The sequence below is a fragment of the Sus scrofa genome, chromosome 7, assembly GCF_054392235.1.
Source record: "Sus scrofa isolate SSC_HxYL_T2T_F1_AM1 chromosome 7, Sscrofa_HxYL_maternal_Yorkshire_Landrace_v2.0, whole genome shotgun sequence".
NCBI lineage: Eukaryota > Metazoa > Chordata > Mammalia > Artiodactyla > Suidae > Sus > Sus scrofa.
The window spans coordinates 103188151-103212312 of record NC_139389.1 but is presented as its reverse complement, the minus strand read 5'-3'; the positions used below and the strand labels follow the sequence as shown (position 1 = coordinate 103212312).

General features: G+C 43.3%; 1 protein-coding gene across 31 annotated transcripts in view; it reads right to left on the bottom strand.

Annotated features, from left to right (window-relative positions):
* Nucleotides 1-24162, bottom strand: part of RAD51B (RAD51 paralog B) — a 790317-nt gene that overhangs the window by 237076 nt on the left and 529079 nt on the right. For all 31 annotated transcript variants that reach the window (XR_014811022.1, XR_014811030.1, XR_014811025.1 and 28 more), the window contains one exon: nt 19299-19402. Coding sequence is in view for 28 of the 31 variants with exons in the window: in XM_084969574.1 (XP_084825700.1) it covers nt 19299-19402 (104 nt within the window). In the remaining 3 variants the exon portion in view is untranslated. The remainder of the gene's footprint in view (nt 1-19298; nt 19403-24162) is intronic.

Below are 24162 nucleotides of genomic sequence, written 5' to 3'. Positions count from 1 at the left end.
TGAGAGAAGGAAAATTTAAGAGAGCTGGCCAAGCATACAGGTTTAGAGCTGTATGAAGCTGGGAAGAGAATTTAGTGGCCTCTTCTCCTAACTTGTCCCTTTGTTGTAAGCCTCGTGGGACAGCTTTGAGCCTGAAAGCAGAGTGTGAATATGGGAAGACATCCTGAAGTTCTAGTTTGTTGTTGGCTTTGGGCTCCATAATGAAGGTCTCTGCCTACCTCTGAACCTCATAAACAGAGACTTGAGAGGAAAAATTTGCCAAAGTTCAACTGCATATCAAAGAAAGCCACAGAGCCAGAGCGCTCCCTAAGGACCCACATAGCTGCTTTGTCTACTGCCAAGCCATAGCCCTAATGCATGGATACGCCTGTGAGCCAAGAGCCAAAGCCACAAAGTTCCACCAGTTCATTTAGCCTTGGCATTTCAACATACTGAGAGATCTGTGATTTGGGTTGCTGTCTCATTGTTAAGGGGTAAAAACAGAAACATCTTTGTCATCGGAAAACTGCTTTACTAAAATCACTACCACTACCCCAGCCCCACCCCGAACCCTACCGTGAGAATAGCTCTACTGCCTTATGTGAGGAAATGGAGCAAATACCGGCTTTTCCCCACTTGTGAACCCTGATCTCTTTGCGGCCAGCCTTTCTCACGGACTGACTTGGATGGGTCAGTTTCTGCATCCCCAAGGTAGGTTCAGCCCTGCAGCTGATGCCACCAATGCTGAATGTGGTCTAATTCTATCTCAATCCCTGTCTCGCTATCTCAAAATGAAGTGTTCCTGATGGCTTAATTTCTATTCCAATAGCCCTTCACGTCTTCCTAACATCTTTCCCCCCTAAAATGTAAAAACAAAAGGATTCATGACTCCTTCCACCGCTGGGCTTTGCTTGTTTCTTCAAATGGTGTCCCCAAATCCAGTGACTACAATTTTTCTCCCCGGGTGTCACGATGCCTTGAGTTCTAAAAATGCCCCTCCAATGGAAATCTACATAGAGGACTCACACGAGAGAATTCTGAAGTTACAAGCAGTAGCTTGCCATCTTTGGGGAAGTTTAAGTCAACAAATACATGCTGGGCATTTGCTCTACACTGTACTGGGACTTTGAGGAGTCAGTCAGCCTTGCCTTAATGTAGCAGGGAAATGACACCTAAAACCTTGTGCAGTAGGAACCCAGAGCACCACGTTTTCATGGTGGTTGAGAAGACTATAATGAAATGATATCATCCAGGCCATGCCATAAAGGTAAAGTAAGATTTCTTCCAGTGAAGGTCCTTCCAGGAAGGTAAATACTGCGTGAGCAAAGGAAGTAAAGGTAGAAAGTTCTAGGCACCACCACACACTGCAAAGTCTTACTGAAAGCATCTAAATTGTGAGTAAAGAAAAGGTACCTAGCTCTAGTAATACTTTTCTGTGAATTTTGTTTGTTGGAATGCTCTAAATTCACCTCTCAGTAGAAGAGCTTTTTATTATTTGAAGCTTACAGCTGTTTTTTTTTTTGTTTTTTTGTTTTTTTTTAATTATGTTTTCAGACAGGAAAATGCAATCCTTGAGAAGAACTGACTTATGCAAGGCTGGGCAAAGGTCGATGTCTTGAACTCTGCAAGTGGCCAGGCTGGAGGCTGACCTCAGAATTCCCATTTGCTGCATCACCATCAGCCCACCCCTCCATCTAATAAAACCAACCCCGTGCCTTGGTTTTGAACATTGAACATTTGAACGTTTGAGAATGAAAAGAAATGTAATGTGACAGGTCAAAATCTCAGATTCCCTTGGCTTTCTGATTACTTACAAATCCACATAAGGCTCACATATCAATCTCCCCTCATTTTGTCAGCATCTGAATTTGTCTGGTTGTCGTGTGAGTGATGAAACTTTAAAAGCTATGTTGATGTGTGCAACATGTGGAAAACCACCCCTAGGTTCTCTGCCCTGGAAAGGCCAGAGGTATGTGCACACATTCTTATACAACCAAACAGACCTATCCGTCTACTGTGCACACACTCAACATCACTAGACACTCATTAAAAAAAAAAAAAACCAAAACACAGCGTCCTGTGTGCTGACTTGATGGGAAGCCATGGGCTAAGTTCTCAGACACTGGCCAAGAAGAGATGGGATCCAACCCATCCCGAGACCACAGGAAAAATACTTTCGACCACAGAGTTGGCTGCAAAATCTTCTTTTTGTAGGAAACAAAATGTTTCCAGCCCTCGTTTTTTTTATTTTTTATTTTTTATTTTTTTTGTCCTTTCACTGTTATTGAGTAGGAAAGGCAAATGCTTAAGCAAGAGGCCAAGTAAACATCTAAGGAAACCAAAATCAGGCTCCTCTGCTGGGAGAGTGGAAGACGGGTGGATGAGCAGCACACTGGACAAGCCCCAGGACTTTGGAAGTCTGGGGGCACAGCAACACAGGCCATTATTTATGAGTTTATGACCCCAGTTTAATCCCATTCCACCATGGCTCCAGTCATCAGCTATGTGGACTCAGACAAGTTGCTACACGTTTCCTAGCTTTAGTTCCTTAAGTGTCAAGTGTGAATAATGACAGTACTACTCTCAGAGCTTACTGTAAAGAAGAGATGGAACATATGTAAAAGTTGCACAATGTCCAGCACATAGTAGGCACTCAAGAAACTGGTTTGTTAAGGTCAGTCCAGGAATTGATACAAGTCACTAGAGTACTTCCATCATGGATTGTTAGAACCCAAGGATTCCTTAGAGATTAATACTCCAGCCCCCCCATCCTATTAATAAGAAAATGGTCCTGATGAAAAGATGTGACCAAATCATCCAGCCAGGGGTAGCATTGGAGTTAAGACCCTGCAGAGTGGATGCCAAGGGTAAGGAGAGTTAAAGTAATCACACCACAGAGGACACTATGTACTGTCAGTTGGCAGTGGATCTTAGACTCTGGTGTACCTAAGAATCACCTGGGCAATGTATAAAAATAAAGATACCTAGGCCCGCCCCCAGTGTGGCTGGTTTAGTCTGGGAAGGCCCAAGAATCTGAATTTTTAACAAGCTCTGCAGGTTGATTCCGAGAGGCATTCTTCCGACAACTGCTTGAGAAATATTACAAGAGGGAGTCATCAGCCAAATCAATAACTGAGCCGTGTGCTAGGGTTGTATCTCATGGTTTAACCCCTATCATAGATAATCAAGAAGATTCCCATTGTACCAAATCATAAATGAGGTATAGCATGACACTGCTTCTTCCTCTGGATCAATTATTTTATAGAAGAGGAACCTGTGACTCAGAATCACTTGCCCAAGATCACATTCCTAATTAGAGACAAAGCTGGAACTTAATCCTAAAATATCATTATCTTTTTCCACAGTGGAGAATCTCTTCTCCAGGTAGCTAGAGGTAAAGACAGTGGGCTTATGTATGTGTGTTATATGCTAGATCCATGAATTAGTTTTAATCGCTGAGAGAATAAAAAATCTTCCCAGCTTTTTGATGTATCCTAATAGAGAAATTCTCCCATATTATTTCTGGGGCTATTATTCATCCCATCAGCTCCCTAGTAGGTTAACAGAAGAAACTTTATAGGAAGGAAGAAGTGACAATACTATACAATGCTGGACATTTCAAAAACACTGGAAACTGCATTCACATTAGTGCACACCACCTGCTTCCTTTGCATTAAAATTCTGCTCTTCCAATATAAAACATATATCTGACCCCAAGGTCTATAAAGTTCTGTGTGTCATCAAATAACCACACAAGTAACCTAGTTAGTGGTTACTGTGTTAAAGAACCTTGGAGCTTCCTGGACATAGCCCAGACAGATCGACATGGAATTGGATTCAGAGTCAGTCTAAAGGATGGAGTTTCAGCTCTTCCCTGAAGTGATGGAGCACGTAAGAGCCTCTTAGCACTTTCTGGAGGTTCCGCCCCACAGACTAGAAATGATTACTCTGCTTCTTGGACTAATATGGAAGTATATGAGAAGGCATACGGGTATAGCTCCCCAACTTCTACTTTTCTTTGATGGATGCTTCAGGCCAACAATAACCTTCATCCCCCAACAGAGTCTCTTCCAAAATTTGCAATGAAATGTAGGCAATATAGCAGTGAACGTCAGGGCCTGTTTGAGGAAAATCAGTAATGTATTCTACATCCTATCCTCACAAGACTCTCAGGTGCCCCAATTCATTAAGTCGGTAAAAGCGGCCTTAGAAAAGATTTATTATGATTTAGATCAATCTTACAGCTATTAGTATTGGCCTTAGAAGGGGATTATAGATTTTCCTTACAGAGTCTGTGGTGGAATCTGAATTAGAATCCAAATATAGAGCTAACCACTTCATCATACTGTCCTTCCTGGAGAGAATTCTGACCTTCGAGGCTGCTCCTCTGCTCTGGGACATCAGTGCCTTGAGAGAATGCCAACACCTCTTCTATGACGTGAACCCATTAAAGGGAGGGAGCTTGCCATGCTTTCAACAACAGAGGGACAGGGTCTGGATGCATATATATAGACCCTGAAACGTTTCAACACACACCTCTTTTAGAGGAGATTCTGTTGGTTTCAAACCCCCAAGCCCCACAAGGCATTATTTTCAGCCATTAAAATGTTTCCTGAGCTTAGATACATCTGGAAAGTTTTGGAAAATCCCACAGGAAGGAGACTGGGCCAAGAGAGCTCCTTTTCTCATGCCATTCAGGAAGCACTGTACAAAACACTTGCCCTCCAAGACAGCCTGGTCCAGGAACCCAACTCTCAGGGCTGGGGAGTCATGGTAGACAGAAGAGCCGTTTGGGGAACAGAACCATGGAGACTATTTGGGATCTTATATTAACCACGTACCAACCGAAGAGCTTATGTAGACTGTGTTAATCAGGGTCCATCAGGAAAACAGGACTCACCCCAGGTAGTTTAAGACGGAAAATTTAATGTTGGGTGCTACTTACAATGCGTTGGAAGAGCTGAAAGGAAAAATTGGGGATAGTGAAGAAACTTAGAGACTAGAGCAACATCCCTAGGGCTGGAGGAACGAAGGAAGAAGTACTGTTACTGTGCCTAGAGAATAGAGTTGCCCATCTCTAGCTCTTTGCGGAGCTGGGTGCACAAGGGATCATGGTGGAAGAACTGGTGTTATAGCCTGAGATACCACTGGAGGCAGAGAGAGGGAGGCAGAAATACATGGCTTCTCTCATACTTCTGCCCTTCGTCCTCCCTCCAAAGCCCCAAACTAAGCAGAAGCAATGGGAAGGGAGCCTGAGAAATGCAGATCACACAGTCAGTTTCCTGTGGTACCAAGAAGAGCAGGGGAAAGGCAGGGAGGGGAACAGAGAGCAAAGTAGACATTGAGTGGAATGACCCACTAAGGCATGGATTCCTGATTTCCAATTTGCAGATGGCAATCTTAAAAAAAAAAAAAAAAAAAAGCAACTTTGAAGCCTAAATTGGTAGTTCTCCAAATCAGTTACCAATTCCAATTCCACACAGCTGGACTTGAAGTTTGCCAGAATTCACTGGGGAAGGAGATACAGCTATCCATAGGCTCTCTCCTCCCTGAGCTCAGGGACCTGACTGCAAATAGTTTCCCCTCATTTCCCACACATTCTGATGACCACTGTCTCTTTATAGATGCCAGGGTTCTAAAAGAGGGAAACAGCACTGAGGGTGGGGAAGAATGGAATGATGGGCTGGAAGCCATAGTGGGGGATCAGCGGGGGAAGAGAACACTTTGGCTCCAGATGCTGCACAATTATAAGAAATCTCTTCTGATCTCCAAGCTAATTCCTGATGGCAGGCATGGAGGCCTGGGTTGGAAGAGTGGACCCAGCCACACATAAGCAAGTCATGTGTCCTGAACAAGGCCAGCTCTTGTCTCCCGCCAGGCCTGCTGGTCCTTGTGGACTAACCATTTAGTAATCCATGACCTACTCACTTACTTACATCAGAAACGACCCCTCCTTGGAACCTCCTTCCAGATCCAATCTCTGTGCTTAAATGCTGTTGATCTTGCCTCCTCACCATCTCTTCTCTCTTCCTGCTTCTCTCTCTCAATGGCCACTGTCTGAGGTCAGGCCCTCATTTCTTTGCATCTCATTTCAAATCTCTCCAAGCCTGTATGGCCAACCCCTGCCCAAAAGAGCCTTGTAAAATGCAAATTGGATGTCCCAGCCTTGCTGGCAGTCTCTCTCTCAGTGGGGCTTCTAGGAGCCTTCAAGTTCCAGTGTGATTTGTCCTATGTTTTCTTGCTTTATCTTTATACCCCTCACCCCATTGCATAGACACCCACATACCCTCCCCAGCAGCACTAATGAAGGATCACTTGCAGTTCCCACCTCGAAGTCTTTGTTCATACAGCTTCCTCGGCCTCCTTCCCCATATACCTAGCAAGTCCTGATATGCCTTTCAAGTCTTATCTTAAACATTATACCCTCCTCCGAATCCTCTGCTGACCACACCTTCCCTACTGGGAGTTCTGACCATCCGAACATTGATGCCCACGTTGTCCTCTGTTACGGCCTCTCAATGTCGTCTTATACATAGTCACGTCTGTCACCCTCTACTTGGTGTTTTTTCTCTGCTGCATGATTCTTTCAGGCAGGAAATCAGATTTTATTTGACTTCATATTTCCAGCATTTGGCACACATTTCTATCCAGCAAAGATGTGAAGGCAGTAAAGGAGGAGAGAGGGAGCGTCAAACACAAAGGAAATTTAATGGTCTCCTCTAGTTGAAAACAGAAGAGTTATAAGAGGGTCCACGTCTATGGTTAGTGCACACAGGACGACTGATATTACAGGCTCTGGCAGATTTACCACAAAAGATTTTAAGCTGTAATGTATATTGTTTCCTAACTGAGGATAAATATTAGATTTTGGGGAGAGAAGAAGTGGTTTAATAGATGCTATGGCAGCTGCTCAGCCAACTTGTCTCAGTGGGTTTTCTTTGAAAACACTTGGCCTTTGGACCAACACCACAGGTAAGGAGACCCTCTATGTACAGAGACAAATGAAGCCTTTGGTAGGAGTGTCTGCTGTTTAATAGGTTACAAGGTGGCTGTTGAGAAGGACTAGCCTTTGCAAAGCAATGGGATCAAATGCTGACACGCTCTTAGCAGAGGCCATCACAGGGATCTCAGAGCGAGGTCTAAATGAGAAAAGGGGGAGAGGGTGTGTAAAAAGGTAAGGCTAGGAGTTCCCTGGTGGCCTAGACCTCAAGGATTTGGTGTTGTTACTGCTGTGGCTCAGGGCCCTGCTGTGGCACAGATTCAGCCTGGGAACTTCCACATGCCATGGGTCTGGCCAATCAATCAATCAATAGGTGGGGCTAATTCCAAAATGGGGTCACAAGGAGAAAATGGAGATTAGTCACAAAGAGCTGCTTAACGTGCCAATGCATGGCCAGTATAGGACCTTAGGACTGGAAAGAATCCTGTCTAAATAGCTACAAACAAGAGAATGGTATAAGCATGGTTATTGAAGGGGTAGAGGCCACACTGGATCTCCTGAACTTGTGTTTTAAGGAGGCACCTCTGGGATAAAACAGAACTGCCAAGAGTTTTCCCATTTCCCTAGACATTGAATGAACCTTCCTCAGGGTGCTGGCTCAATATTTTCAGAGAAGAATGGACAACTCTAGAAGGATTTAAAGGTTAACCATGGCACTGACTATTTGGTGGGGAGAGTGACCTTGCAAGGAAAGCGTAAAGAGGTAGCTATTGCTTATCTGTCATTGTGTACCATCCATGAGAGAAGGGATGTCTCTGCCCCTGTACTTCCTGGCCCTGCAGGTCCCCCCTGGAGTAGACCTTGAACAGGTGGGCACAGATCTGTCCCTACTGTGGGCAAGACTCCACAGAGACTGCTTTGACAATACATGGCAGAATGCTGAAGCCATACCAGAAGATGGAAAAGACACTGGCTGAAAGGCCAGAACGTGGAAGCTGAGAGAAGAAGGGTCAAAATGTCCGCTGACTGGATGGTGAGATTCAGAGGACCAGGTCTCATGGCTCTTGTTCTTCCTCAGGTGTTCTGCTGGCACCCAGAGCCACATCACTATAGGAAGTAGCTAATGATTACTTAACAGAGATGGACACAGCTCTTTCCAGGCAATGACTCATTCCACTCTTTGAAGACACCATTCTACCTCCTACGACCATGGAAGGTTGAGTGGAGACATGTTCTGCAATTAATTCCAAGCAGTGTGCATGAATAATCTTATATTAACACGGGGCTCAGTAGAGGGTAACGGTTAAGAGCTCAGTGATGTAGGGGAAAGAGTGTGTATAGGAAGGGCCCCCTTAGAAGCCATGGGATTCAGAACAGTTTTGAGAAGTTCTATAAACCTCAGTATACTCATCTTTAAAGTGTACCTAGTAATACAGACCTCATAGGGTAGTCGTGGGGCTTGAACAAGAAAATGCCCACGAAGCCTGTAGCAGAGTAACTGGCACAAAAGAAACTCTCAATAAATGGCTAAGTGGACAAGGCAAAGCAATCAGAAAGCCAGGACGGGGGGGGGGGGGGAGGTGGGGAGGGGAGGGGAGCTTTCAATCCCTCCCAGACATACCAAATGCCTCAGGTCTAACTTTCAGAGGTTTATAATGATGGACCTCTTTCTGGAGGCTTGACCCTCCGAGGATCCTGTTACCTAGAGTCCTGGAGCATAATCCCCACTCAATCTCTCACTGCCAGTTCTGGGTCGAGGATTCAGAAAACAGGCAGTGGGTAGGGCCACTGTAGCTTGGCTCTCCAAAGGTGTTCTCAACATCGTGGTCCCTTTGGTAACAATAAAACAAAGGTCCAAGACTCAAGCACACATGTTCTTTGTCTTAGATGCCAGAACTCTCAAACTCTGCCAAGCCAAGAAGGGAAATTTTCAGAAAGAGACCCTCTGTGGAAAAATCTCTGCTTCAAGCATTTGAACTCTAAGGCAGTTGCCAGGAGCCACTGATGGATTTAAAAACCCAGGGAAGGTGCCTGAAGGGGTGGGTGTGAAGAGAGGAGCAATGGGGAGAGAGGAAGGTTGAGGGAAGGAAGGAGAGAGTACGTCAACGCTATGGTAACGAAAATATCCAAATTATTTAGAACAGCAGAAGTCAGGAAAGCTCTGTGAATTATATTACAGCTGACAATCAATCATGCATTGGATAATGTTCAGAATATCATAAAATGTTATGGTAACATAATCAGACTTACAGTCATTCAAACCAAATGCTAGAGACACATTTGATTCATTTTCCCTCACGCCTCCATCATGTAAATCCTCTGTCTGCTTCCCATGGCCCTACACCTGATTTCATAAGCCATGAAGATGTTAGAAGGGCCTGAAGCTCCGCCCCGTGCACTGTCCCAATGAGGCCGAAATGCAAACTGGCATTGTATGAGGTGGTGACCCTCACAGCCACAGCGGACCCCTGGGAGAGAAGCAGAGGCCATAGGCTCAGGCAGTGCACCCCCTCAGGCAGGCCTCCTCCCCCATCAACGGCAATCGGACAACAAATTCTCCAAAATTGGACCTGGCTGGGCCACATGTGTGAGAAGCTGTGCTTTTCAAATCGTATACACAGACAGGGCCAGGAGCATTCTGAATCTGTCACATGCGAGGAGTCACAAGCCAGATAATGGCAAGAGCAAGAGAGAAAAAGCAAGAAGCAGCTCATCTTTTCCTTCCTGATGTCCCTGAGTGGGAAGTGCTGTTCTAATATGTAACTCAGTAAGCCTTGGAGGTAAGCTAAATGACATTCTAGATCCAGTCCTCCGCAGGGAAAAAAATCTGAGAGGAAGATAGTAAGAACAAAAGAATCACTGCTAAGTCAAGCCTTCACTTTCCAGCATCTCATTATATGCCTAAATTGAAAAAAAAAAAAAAAAAGCTTACATCTCAAGGAAAATGGCATAGACGCCCCACCCCCCCAAAAAAAAAACCAAAATAAAAAACAAAAATTGAGGCTCTGGAGTTACACATACTTGGTTTCCAATCTTGGTACCAGTACTGAATACATGTTATGTATCTTCCTAGTCCAGTTGCTCTCTTTGTAAAAAGGTAGATGCTAAAGGGTTCTTGGGGAGGTTGATGGAAAAGTGAAAGGATCAAACATGATGCCTGCAGGTAGGTAGGTACTCAATAAAGTCTAACTTCCTTCCTTTCCTGGACATTAAAGAGGCGTTAAAGTAGTGCTGCCTGAGCACTGGAACAGAGAAAGGATGCTCGTCACTACCAAGCAAATGGACTCCCAAGATGGCAGAAAACGGGTCCCGTGTGGGCTACCTCCTGCCTCCCTTTCTCTCTCTGTTCCACTCAGACTTTTCAAACTAAAGATGCAAAGATCAAGAAATATGATAACCAAAAGACTCTCCCATACTGAGAAGACCAGACAAACAAAAGACCAGAGAACTCTAGTTTTCCCAAACCATCACACATCTTTAGCCCAGGAAGGTAGGTAACTGGAAGGTCAAGATTTAAGGAGGTGCCTCCATGAGCACAAATGACCATTTGCAGCAGAGGCATCCTGTTTGCAGGATGCCGTCTGTAAGTCATTCGACTGGGAAGTCCACGCTCACGGTGAGGTTCAACTTGGAAGAAGTCACTTATTCACATGTCTGGGCCCAGGAATTTAAAACGCTGACTTTCATCTGGTAATTCATTGTAATGTGGGGTGGGGGTGCCTTTTAAAAATATTTTTCTGCAGAATTCTGTAGAACCTTTTTATGAACCACTGAGAGTCAGAGGGAATATAAAAATCATGTGGCCTGCAAACCTAGTAATTTGACTGAGTTGGGGACCTTTCTGCCGAGTTTTCCTACTAAAAGTTAGCACTGTAAGGTGAAAATGGCAACAGATTAGAAATTGAGAGAATTTACTCTTAGTTCCGTTTCTACTGCGTCCTGGTTGTGTGACCCTAAATAAGTCACCCTAACTTGCTCACCTGCAACAAAGGGGCTAGAATCGAGTGTGGGTCTGAGAATCACCCTCTGGGTGGTCACGTGGGGAAGGGGGGCTGGGAGTCTTCATTGTTAACAAATACCTGGAGTTCTTAAGTTCGTTGGAGACAAGCATCACTGGATCAGAGGATCCACAAGGGGCATCTCAGATGGGACACTGTTGTATTCTAAAGGCTTTGTCCTAGGGAAAGTGCTGGTTCCTTTGTAAACAGTCCCTAGTTTACGTAGATACTGAATCCTTCTCTGCTTTTCCTAACTAAAGATGTCGCCTCATTTTCTTCTTGCTCATAACTAAGCAACCAAGGCAAAACTACAACATCCTGTCCAAGCTTCATGTTCAAATGAGCCAAGTAAATGTCAGCATCCTTGACTCCCAGGTCAACGCCTTGACCTAGAGATCTTGTAGCTGTTTCCTACGCTGTTTCGCTGGCCTGACAATGAGGTCTTCGGTTTGGTTCCAAAGCCCTCCGTCTCTTCTACTTCCTGCAACAGCTGAGATTTCTCTAGAACTCTCTCATCCACGTCTTTGCCCTGGTTTACTTAGCAAGTTAGAGCTGGGGCAGGGGATGTCACTGAAGAAGAGGATTTAGTACCAGACAGTGTGTAAAAAAAGTAAAAACCAGTCAGAGTGGTAGGAGAATGATGGAGGTGGCAAGATACAGGTGAAATGACAGGTTCATCACAGGGGAAGTCACCTAAACACTTGGTGAGGGGACCACTCACCCAGCCGCTGATGGTCAGCCGCTATGCTCCTCAAAGAGAGAAATGAGGACATGTATTAAGTCTTCCAGAAAAACAAATGCATTCCATCCACAGCTTGGTACTCCGTTCATGGAGGCCCCCCTATCTACTTTTTTTGGTGTTAAATTACCTGTTCTTTTTTGAAATGGTGGCGACACTCAATTTTGCAACTCTACTTGATTAAAAAAAATGTATTTAAAACCCTATGGTGGATCCTCAACCCTTGTTTTGGTTTGATTTTTATTTGAACTTCTATTGACCTCATGTGGCTCAAAATCTCCTAGGAAAATGGGTTCTCTCTCTCAGCAGAGGCACATGGTTTATTGCAGACAAAGCATCTGAAAGGGAGCACCCCCATCAGAAGCAGGGGAGCAGTGGTCCTGATGCATTTTTAACCATCAGTTTCCCATGGAACTACTTCGAGTGCAAGTTTTCCCTACCTGAGCCCATTCAGAAGGAGTGATTCTGGAGGTATGTGGACTTTTTCAAAGGGAGTTTGATAGAGGTTTTTGGTAAATGGTGGAGAAGATACTGATATTCTTATTTCAAATGTGGAGCTAGAGAGAGGAAGTGTGTGCTTGGGTATGTGAGTTGTCCTTTCTCAGCCAGAGCCTGTCTTTCTGCTCCATGAGTCCTAGCCCACCATGTTCCTTTGCTGTTCCAGTGTGCTTCCAGGTGGGATTTCCTCAGATTTTAATATATTTATTTGCCTGGTGACCTGAAAAAAGAATGCTTTTAAAAGTCCCCCTTCTGGGTTCCCCTTTTATACATTCTCCCAGTCTCTCAATACCTGTTAGAGCACTTGTGATGGAAGAGTGTAGGCAGTGGGTTAGATTTCACACTTGAGCGGCTCTGAAAAGGGAGGGAACATTTATACCCAAGGCAATGTACTTGGCTGGGATTCTCTGTTCCCTTTGCTATTTCTGCAGAGATTTCTGCTTAAAAAGAAATTTCTCCCACCCCTGTAACACAGCCAAACTTCTCTGGCTGGATCAAGACACACACACACAGTCTCTTTGCCTAAGAAAAGCAGATGAGTTGGGGCAGAAGACAAGGCAACAAACACACTGAACAACCTGGAGCCATTTCACCAAGGTAGAGGGTGCATAACACTGTGACTTAACTTCAGGTAAAACATCATCTCCAACGTCTTTCTTGGTTTGGATGAATACGGATATATGCCTGACATTCTTGCTCCAAATCTGCCCTTCAGTTTATCTGGCAGAAAACATTTATCATCGTTTCTTTGGTTACTCAGTCCTTCATGAAGCCTTTCCAGCCACAGAGAGAACCTCAGACTTGCGGAAGAGAACAACCAAGATTTCCTATCTTTCCCCTCAACCCAAGTCCCCTTGCTGCCTGTGCCCTGAAAGCAGCCGGGGGAGCCCTCACTCACTCTGCCTGGGTCTACATTTAGACCTCTGGCTTGCCAACACAAAGGAATTCCATGTAGGATTTCAGGGAAGCCGGGCTCCCACTCTCCCACAGTTCCCAGCAGGCTGCTTCTGACAAAAGTTATTCCTATATGCAGTATTCTTTCAGTTTCTAAAGAAGTATCTGCTTGAGTTACAAGGTCTGATGCTGACCTTTTTCACTGACAATTACTAATACTTGAAAGGAATTTTTACACTGCAAAACTCAATTCCTATGGAGAAGAGTGATTCTAAACAAGCAATATGTCCTTCTTCCTCAAGACCAGGTCCAAGAATGGATGCAAGGAGTTTGCCTTTTTTTTTTTTTTTTCCCCAGATCTGTCTGTCTTTGTTTTTAAAAAAATTTTATGGAAATACAGTTGATTTATAATGTTGTGTTAGTTTCAAGAGTAAAGTGATTTGGTGTGTATATATATATGTATGTGTGTGTGTATATATATATATATATATATATATATATATATATATATGTGTATGTATGTATATATATATTCTTTTTTTTTACACTCTCTTCCATTGTTGGTTGTTACAAGATATTGAGTAGAGTTCCCCGTGCTTTACAGCAGGTCGTTGCTGCTTATCTACTTTATATATAGGAGTATGTATGTGTTAATCCAATCTCCTAATGTATCCCCTTTTCAAGATACATGCACTGAAGATGTAAGTGCTGAGTATTTGCCTTGCCTCATAGGGTACACAAATAAGATTCAGTCACAGCCTTCAAGGAGCACATGATTAGGGTCTCACAGATACAAGACTAGAAACATGTGCTAGGTTCAACTGCATGCAAAACAGAAGGAAGAGGGGCTGATTAGGGCTGCAGGTTTTGGAAGTCTAACAGTGATGGTGTTTGAGTCTTTTAAAATGCAAAATGGGAAGTTCCCATTGTGTCTCACTGGAAACAAGCCTGACTAGTATCTGTGAGGATGTGTGTTCAATCCCTGGGTTTTGCTCAGTGGGTTAAGGATCTGGTATTGCATTGAGCTGTGTTGTAGGTTGCAGACGTGGCTCGGATCCCACATTGCTGTGGCTGTGGAGTGGGCCAGCAGCTGTAGCTCTGATTCAACCCCTAGCCAGGGAACTTCCATATGCCGCAGTGAAGCCCTAAAAAGCAACAAATAAAATAAAATAAAATAAAAATAAAATAAAATAAAATACAAAATGGATACTGAGAAAAGAATTATATCACCAGAAAGGAAACACTAAATATTTCCAAGATGCAAAACAACCTGGGACTTTGAGAAAAGCCTAAGAATTCAAGTAAGAATCAAGAATTTGAGTAATAGCAATTGGTCTTGTCAACAATTTACTGGGTACTTTAGATTCTTCCCTCAAGTGTTCTGTAACTTCAGGGTGCCTTCTAAATAGAAGATGAAAATATTATTATAAAGTCTATTTTAAATAAACCTCCTATATGAAAAAGTCACCTCTTTCCAATTTGTTGAAATAAGAGAGCCATAATATTTATTTCATCAAGAAGGTGTGAAGCTTAGGTGGGATTAATTTACTTCATAACTCCTTCCAGGGCACTTAAAAATTTATATAATCCCATATGTGGTTTGTACGAACAGACTTCATGAGGATTTGATGAGAAAGTGTATGAATATTTCATCAAGTTTTTTCATCATTCTCTCAAGTATAACCACCCTCATTCTAACGTTTCCAGTCCCCCATTACAAGGCACCTGGTTACTGTGAGAGCTTCCCAAAGGAAGTCCTCAGCCGATCCATTCTGTATGCTGCTGCCTCATTAATGGTCACAGAACCTTCCTTTGCTGTAATGACTGCTCCTTCCTCTATGCTTCCTGGATGCACTCTGCTGGTACAGCATGTACTCTTTATGTGCTTTTCTATTTCCCTAAGTAAATTGTAAACAACTACAGGACACCAACTCATATTTTGAATCTCTAGCATCTTACACAGAGAAGAGGTGACTAAATAAAGGTTTGTGGAATGAATGTGTGTACAAGCCCACTGCTCTGGGTAGAAGGCAAACCCCAGCCATTGTCTTCTGAACATGTGACTTGCCCTCCTGCTTCTCTTATTTTGCCGTTTGCCCTCACCCCCTTATCTTCCTTCTCCTTTCTCACTCACCTAATTGGATCTATTTAAGGCAGAGGTTTTAGACTTGGCTGCCCAGTAGAATCATTGGAGGAGTGGGGAGGAACTTTAAAAAGAAAATGAACACTGATGCCTGGTCCTATTGCCAGCAATTTTGATTTACTTGGTTGGGGTGACTCCCTGGTATTGGTATTTTGTAAATGCCTCTGTGGTGAGTGTGAAGTGCAGCTGGGCTTGCTGATTTAAAGTGATCAAGATCACTAAGACATGGAATCTAATAAAAATGATACAATAGAACTTATAAAACAGAAACATACTCGAAATCCAACTTACGTTTACCAAAGGGGAAATGTGGGGGGTAGGGAGGGATAAATTGGGGGGTGGGGTTGATATATACACACTACTATACATAAAATAGACAAGTAAAAAGGACCTACTGTATAGCACAGGGAAATTGACTCGATACTGTGTAATAACCCATACAGGAAAATAATTTGCAAAGGAATGGATAGGTGTATATGTATAAGTCATTTACTTTGCTGTATGCTTGAAATTAACACAACTTTGTAAGTCAGCTATGTTCCAATAAAATTTAAAAACATAATAATAAAGTGATCAAGTCTCGCCTTCTGAAAAGACAAATGTGACTCTGATGAGTTTACCTTCCTCTGGCTTCAAAGCAGTTATTGTCTTTTTTTTTTTTTGTATTCCTTTTCTAATATTTCATTGTTAGTATATAGAAATGTGACTAATTTCTGAATATTAATCTTATATCCTGCTACTTTGCTTAATTTGTTGATCAGTTGGAGTAGTTTTGTTTTTTTTTTTTTTTTTTGTCTTTTTGCTATTTCTTTGGGCTGCTCCCGTGGCATATGGAGGTTCCCAGGCTAGGGGTTGAATCGGAGCTGCAGCCACCAGCCTATGCCAGAGCCACAGCGACGCGGGATCCGAGCCGCATCTGCAACCTACACCACAGCTCACGGCAACGCCGGATCGTTAACCCACTGAGCAAGGGCAGGGACCGAACCCGCAACCTCATGGTTCCTAGTCGGATTTGTTAACCACTGCGCCAAGATGGGAACTCCAAGCAAAGCAGTTATTGTCTTAACGACTTTATATATCACAAATCAAACTCATACCTGAATATGAGTCTGTTCTTTAACTTACACACTGTATTTTGGTTCATCTCCCATACAGACCAGAAGAACCCTGAAGGCAGGGACTGTGTCTTCTTTACATCCCCATACCATGCACAGAGTCGACCAAAACATATTTTTGATCATAAAAAGAAAAAAAAATCTAAGAACAAAACAACAACACTTAGTAGAAGCCATTTTAATCCTCCTCTAAGGATATGTCTTTGGTAAGAATAAGAACACTGCTAAAAGGGTGGGGCAGGATTGAAGCAGAGGAGGAAAGGAGTAAATAAAAGTCAAATGGAAAAAAGCTAAATTAGTCCAAAAGAAAATGTTCCCCAGCTTCTTAAGAGGGTTTTTACAAACACTGAAGCAGAATAAACAAGAGAATTAACTTGGCTTGTGCCCTGATAAGGAGATTTCTTTCTTGGTTATATAATTTTACAAAGTTTCCAGGGTGTAAAGAAAATAATCACCCAGGGAGGACTCCTCGCCTTGGACTATACAATTCAGCTCTCGGGTTAATCGGCTCGCAGATCTGCTTGGCTTGACCTGACCCTCTTCCAGTCCTGTGGTCTCAGACTAAGCCTCACATTCAAGAGGCTCTGTGCTCAATGTCACAGAAAGGGGATAAAACGTAATCCTTATTCCATAACCTTGATCCTTTGGTGCAGTGGCCTCTGCCTGCGCATTTGAAAAAAAAAAAAAAAAAAAACCTATTCCCCAAGTGGCTGGTGTTCCATGGGTCTGCCCACCTTAGGCTGATCCTCCTACTAAATTGTGTTCAAAGGAAATATTGTTTGGTGCAATTACCTTAAAGGGTAGCTTTAAAGAATTGTTTTGTGTGCATATCCCAGAAAAGGTTTATCTTCATATGGCTTCTCTACTTGGTCATAAAGTAAGAGCACAGGAAAGGCTCAGTGACTCACCAGGCACATCCTCTAAGGGGAGATAAGGTCATCAGATAGAGATGTGTCTTCTATATCAAAGTTTATCCTAGTTATTTGGTCATAAATTTAACAACTGGTCCCAAGAGGCACATGCATTTCTATACATTCACTAAAGTCCTTTTGCCTGGGTTGTCCATTTTAACATTGATCATATTTTAATTTCTAACTATTCTTTGAAAACATGATTCAAAGACATTTAACTCTGCTCTTGATTGATTAGTAATGATAGTAACAAGCTGTCCTCTGTAGATTAAGATAACACCGCTGACCCATCTAATAGGATGTGAGTTGATAGACTGTCACTGATCGATCCATTCTTCTCAGGACCAGTGGCCTGCATCTGACCTTATGAGTCAAGAACCCAGGGCCACCAAAATCCTCGTCACCAAAAGTACCCAAAATAATAGCATGTGTCCTACCAGCTACTTCCTGCTGACACTGATAAAATGGAAATGGCTGGATAATTTATTAAAACAAAAGGAAAAGAAAAATGTGGCTCTAATGCCTTTATTTACTAAAAAATACTAACTAGAATTAGTAAAGCTCTGGGAACCTGGGCTTCATGGTACCATATCAGAAATGAATCATAAAATCAGTGAGCATCATCTAACATCTAAAACAGAGAGAAACTACAAGTTTTCAAGGAGTGAGGTGAGGGATCCATGAAAATAAATGAACTCACAAGGAACTCTCCTTCCTCAAATCAGAGTTTAGGTAGTGGTGCTTTACAATCCTTAATGATATCCCTGTTCACCGCAAGCAGGGTTTATTTAACATGATTTATGACTTCAGGTACAAACCGGAGGTCATCAGGCTCAACAGGAACATTTTCGGACATGCTCCAGGGAAAGAGAAGTGATGGATTTAGAGCTCAGGATCCTTGAATCATCAGGGAAAAGGTATCACTGAGGTAATGAGCACGCCAGGGCCTGAAAACTCAAGAATGTTCCCCTAAATGAAAACAAGCAGCTCGATCTTCTCAGAACATGGCTGACTCAATCATCTAGCTGGAATGTTATTTACACAGTCCCCAGCAAACTAAGAAGGCTCCTCCGGTCTGTAACCAAGGGCACTCTGAAAGTTACATCTGGAACAGGCAAAGGCTCATGTCTGTTTTTGATGATTCCTGATTCCTTGAAAAAGAGCCAGTTTACCTCATTCAGGTAAATTCCCCTCCCACCCCCTTCTCCAGGAAGGACCACCAGTAGGATATTTCATGCCTCTTTCGTGAATAACTCAGATCTGTCATATATTCAGCAAGATGGGCAAATCTGCCTTCTGAAGTTTGCCCCATTTAACACATCAGAATAATCACCCTGTCTTCTTCCTCCTGCTTGCAGGAGAGGTCGTGATGGAACCTGGTCCACACAAGCAGGATAAAGCTGAAGCTGGACATCAGGAAAAATAAACTGGCTAATTAGGACACATTTTACCAAAGGGGTCAGCCTGTGGTGTCCTTTTCTTTGGATCAAGAGGGAAGATTAAGAAAGATACAGAAAGAAACTTTTTTTGGGTAGAAGAGGGAATTTCTCACTTGAGTCAAGGAGAGGAAGCGTCAACAGAGAGCTGTGAGAGAGTCATTATCCTTTTGGATAATCGCTGGCATCATTCAATGTTTTAATCTACTGGTTTATGAGTTAATGCAAAAGTCCCAGGATCTGGGTATTCACTTAGCAGGATTTCAAAACACACTGACCTCAAGAAAAAGCACCATTGTTATTTAATTTGTATACAAATTATCTAGTCCTCAACAAACACCAACCAAGAGCCATGACCATTCACTGAGACCCCTAGAGGTGTGGACCTTGGTCATTCACAAGTTGTTGGCAAGTATCAGGGGACAAGCTAACTCTAGGGGGTCTATTTTTATATTTTTTTTCCTGCATGTGACCTGTCTCCCCACTTTAACTGCTATTGAGTCAGGCAGGGAGGCTGGTTTCTTTACCCACCCTCGGATTGTGCTGGCCCAGAACAGATAGGGTGGCCAGTGCTTTTAGAAGATGAACACAGACTGGTACATCTTGTTCTCTCACCTTGATGGAGAATATTGTCAAAGTACTCACCTGTCTTTTCTCTGAACCAAGGTACTGGAGAATCAGCCGGGTGTTCACACTGTGACTCCAGGTGTTTCCTAGTGCAGCTGTCATACAGCTGGATCCAGAAGTGCCTGAAACGAAACAGGGCAAACGAAATGTGATTATGGACACCCTTTCTTGTCACGCTGTTTCGCATAAAGAGAAGTCCAGTGGCCACTCATTGCTCAGAGAGTACTTGGGGGTCCGGTTATGAAAGTTGATGAAGTAGAGAAGAAGGAGACGGGTTAAGGGACATGAGACTAAAAAGAAAAACTCACATGAGTTGCCATTGGGCTCAGTGAAACTGACCACCCCTGGGGCTCAGAGATAACAAAAATTATGTATCAATAAGAGCTTCCATTCCAAGGCAGCTTGGAGCTATTGTTAATAATAAATTAAGCCACTCAACATTCATGGCAGAAAGGCATAACACTACTTACTACACAGAATAAGAGCCGGTTATGCAATAGTCTTAGTTTAATAGAGGAATAAGACTTTTCCAGCTTGATAAGAGTCTTATTTCAATATTCCTTATCAATATAGAAATGATGGCATATGTATATAAAATTCCTACATTTTTCCAGCTTCTGCACATACACACACCCAGAAGAGGAATCTGGAAGATCTCACCATTTCATATCTAATCTGTGGTAGACAGTCTTATCCAAAGAGAAACATTCTTTTACCTTCTAAGACTTTCCTATAAGCAGGAGGATCTGAAGTAAATTTTATCTGGGTTTCTAGTCTACACCATGTTGCACTTCAGCTACTCTCTGACATCTCCGGAGCTTCACTGGTCCCTCCTGACATCACCAGGAGGAACCCATTCCCACGCTCCTCCTCTTTTTCGTCGTTAGAGGAAGGCTCGCAAGTCCCACTACTTAGAAGCCAGCCCCTACTACATATCTACACATCCTGAGGTCCCCTCCAAACTCTATGCCCACTCTGGCCCTGGCCATGGGAGGGGTCCTAGCCTTGCCCAAGGAGGCATAGTGGGACTTGTAGTTTGCCTTTTATCCTCAAGATACCATCTCTTTCCAAAGAGGAGATCAAGTGCCAAAAAGCTGAAGTCCACTGACTCAGCTAAAACAAAAGGAGGCCTTGAGTTTCTCATTTGTTGCCTGCTCACAGCGTCACTTGATTGTCACCTCTCTGTGTGGAATAGGAATTGGTCCTCTTTTCTGGGCCAGCATCTTTCAGGGTGGTTTCTCAACTTTGCCTGACCCTAAGCTCCTGGGCTCAAATCTAGAGACAGATGAATGTGGTTCAGTGGTTCTAGGCTGGAAGTGATTAAAAAAATTTTTATTAATGTATAGTTAATTTATAATGATGTATTAATTTCTGCTATACAGCAAAGTGATTCAAATACATATATAAATATATCTGAATATATATATCTGAATATACACATATATACACACACACATACATGCACACACAGACATATACATTGTTTTTTCATACTATTTTCCATTGTGGTTTATCAAAGGGTATTGAATACAATTCCCTGTGCTATACAGTATGGCTTTGTTGTTTATCCATCCTATATATAATAGTTTGCATCTGCTAATCCCAAACTCCTAATCCTTCCCTCCCCTGCCCCTGCTTCCCCTTGGCAACCACAAGCCTATTCTCTACATCTGTGAGCCTGTTTCTGTATCATTGATATGTTCATTTGTGTTGTGTTTCATATTCCACATGTAAGTGATATCCTATCAATATGTCTTTCTCTTTAATCTCTAGGTCCATCTATGTTGCTGCAAATGGCATTTCATTCTTTTTTACAGCTGAGTAATATTCCATTGCATACGTATACCACATCTTCCTTAACCATTCATCTGTTGATGGACATTTAGGTTGCTTCCATTCTTGGGAGTAGTGCTGCTATGAACATAAGGGTGCATGTATCTTTACAGATTAGAGTTTTCTCCAAATATATGCCCAGGAGTGGGATGCTGGACCATATGGCAACTCTATTATTGGTTTTTTGAGGAACCTCCATATTGTTTTCCATAGTGGCAGCACCAACTTACATTCCCACTGACAGTGTAGGAAGGCTCCCTTTTGAGGCTGGGGGGAATTTTGTGGGCAATGCCTAGGTGGGAGTATGATGGCATCTAGAGGGTAGAGGCCAGGGATGCTGCCAAACACCCCGTGAGGCACAGACCATCCTCCACAAAGTATCCAGCCCCAAACACAATAGTGCCCATGTTGAGAACCCACGGGTTAGGAAAAAACAACCATATGTTTCCTCTGGTTTGTGCAGGCACAGGAGTGAATTAGACAGACTCAACACCCGGGGCCTCAACAAGCCTGGGGATTTCAGAGTGAGGGAGAATTTAGTGTAGGAAAGAATAAAATTTAGGGTGACCATGCACACAATTTAGAACACACACAAAGTAATTTGAGAACAAAAAATCTAGATTGTGCTGATCTGATCATACCGCTCCCCTCCTTAAAATCCTTCCATGGTCCTCCTGCCTGAGGATGAAACACTAACTTCTGAACTAGGTGTTCTGAGCACTTGGTTGTCTGCATCTGTGTCTCTCTCCAGCCCTAGTTCTCTAAGTTCTCTCAGTGGGTGGTCAGTAACCTCCTGTCTTCTCTGTCCCCATCCTCCTTGACCTCTTGCCAGTAGTTGATCCCCCTCTTCAGCATCCAATACAGCATCCTCTCTGTTTCTCCTTATACCAACCATGTTGATTCCTCCTTTTCCTTCTCTGCTTCTCTCCTCCCTCTCTCCTTCGTTCTGGGTGAGCCTCAGAGACCTGGCCATGACCCAATTTTTGACACCCACATACCTTCAGTGGCTAGGAAGATAATGAATATTTATAAAGAGGCCAGGTGTCTGCATCTTAACATGTAGAAATTCTTCACTACCACCAAGAGCTGTCCTCTCTTCCATTCTCCCTGAAATACATAACCCTCTCAGCCTGTTTTTCATTTTCTGCTTTTTGACGGAGACACATTAATCAAGAGGTATTTTCTGCTATAAGAAAATCAACATGGCAAGAAAACCAACATGGCAAGAACAATGGCCACCAATGTCCCTTTTGCTTGCGTTTTTACAAAACAGCTTTGTTGAGATAATTCACATTTGTAGAATCTACCTGTCTAAAGGGCATGGCTCAATGGTTTTTACTATATTCAGAATTGCTTAACTATCGCCACAGTCAACTGTAGAAGTTTCATTGCCCCAAGAAATAACCCTTAGCCATAAGCCTCCAGCCCCTCTGTCCTGCCCTTCAGCCCTAGGCAATCACTCATCCACTTTTTGTTTAATATGAAGTGTTAGGAGCTGATAGGGAGGAGTGGAGACTGCGGGGAGTGCGACAACTCATCCATGGTCTCCAGAGGACAGCCCCTGCCCAGCTCAGCTGCTGTCAGATGGCAAGAGGAGTTCATGGTTAGCCACATCTTTTTGATCTTTTAATTGTTAAGATCAATACTTTAAGTATAACCTTCTGATGGTAAAATGTTGGCTTATTTTTAAAAAATTTCTTTAAACACAAAATTTCTGAAACATACTGATGAGCCATGTATGACTCATTCTTGCTAAGCTTGGAATGTCCTCTCTATATGGCATGTCCTCCCCGTGACAAGGATGACACCCCCAGGTGGATGACTCCTGAGCCTTTTCTCAACCTCCCACTCACTGCCGCACTCCCCCATTTTCAACTCCACAATCTGCCTGCCTGACATGATGAATTAGGGCACCATAAATTCAGTATCTCTAAGTCTGGCTCTTACCTTCCCTTATAAACTTGCTCCTCTTTCTTTGACCTTCTGGTTAACCTTGTGGAAACCTCAGTTCCATTTAAACATTTCTCCTGCTGCTGTGTTTCTCAATCCCAATGACCTGCAAAGTCGGATGGATTTCACTATCTCACCTACATCCATTCTTCCTACCTCGGCCTGTATCAGACCCACAGAAGTTTTCTAACTGCTCTCCATGCTGCTGTCAGTTTCTCCCCATAAGAAAGCATCCTGGCATTCCTGTTGCGGTATCCATGAGGACGTGGGTTCAATCCCTGGCCTTGCTCAGTGGGTTAAAAATCCAGCATTGCCGTGAGCTGTGGTGTAGTTCACAGATGCGGCTCAGATCTGGTGTTGCTGTGGCTGTGGTGTAGGCCGGCAGCTGCAGCTCCGATTCGACCCCTAGCCTGGGAACCTCCATATGCTGTGGGCGTGGCCCTAAAAAAAAAAAGAAAAGAAAAGAAAACACCCTCTATTGCACTGCCAGATTGATCTCCCCCCACACACGTCTAAGTGTGCTACCCTGCCACTTATGATCAGCATGCTCAAACACTTTCAGTGGCTCCCAAGTGCCTGCTAAGAATTCTAAATTCCCAACACTGGCATTCAAAACTTTTACAGTCTCTGCCTAACCTGCCTCTCCACACGTCTTCCTTCATTCCACTTCATACATACTCAGCAATAATTGAATCACTTCTTTCCCATGTCCCCTCCACACTGGAATGCCTACTGCCCGGAATATGCTAATTATCCCCAACTGTTAGCTCATTATTCTTTACTGTAATGTCTCATAGCAGCTGACAAGTCTTCAACACTGCTTCTTACAGGCCATTTCCCTGATCATCCCTGGACTAAAGCCTTCCTCCTCTAAACTCCCATAACCCTTCATTTCTTTTGTTCATGCTACTGCCGTTTCCCACCCCGTGGTATATTACTTGTGTGCTTTTCTTACACCCATAGTGTCTATTTTCAGAGGGCCAAAATCCATGTCTCATTTCTGCTGGTATGCCTGAATCACAAAATCTGAGACAGAGGATGCTTCATGAAGAGTGGTTAAATAGGAGTTCCTGTTGTGGTGCAGCAGAAACGAACCTAA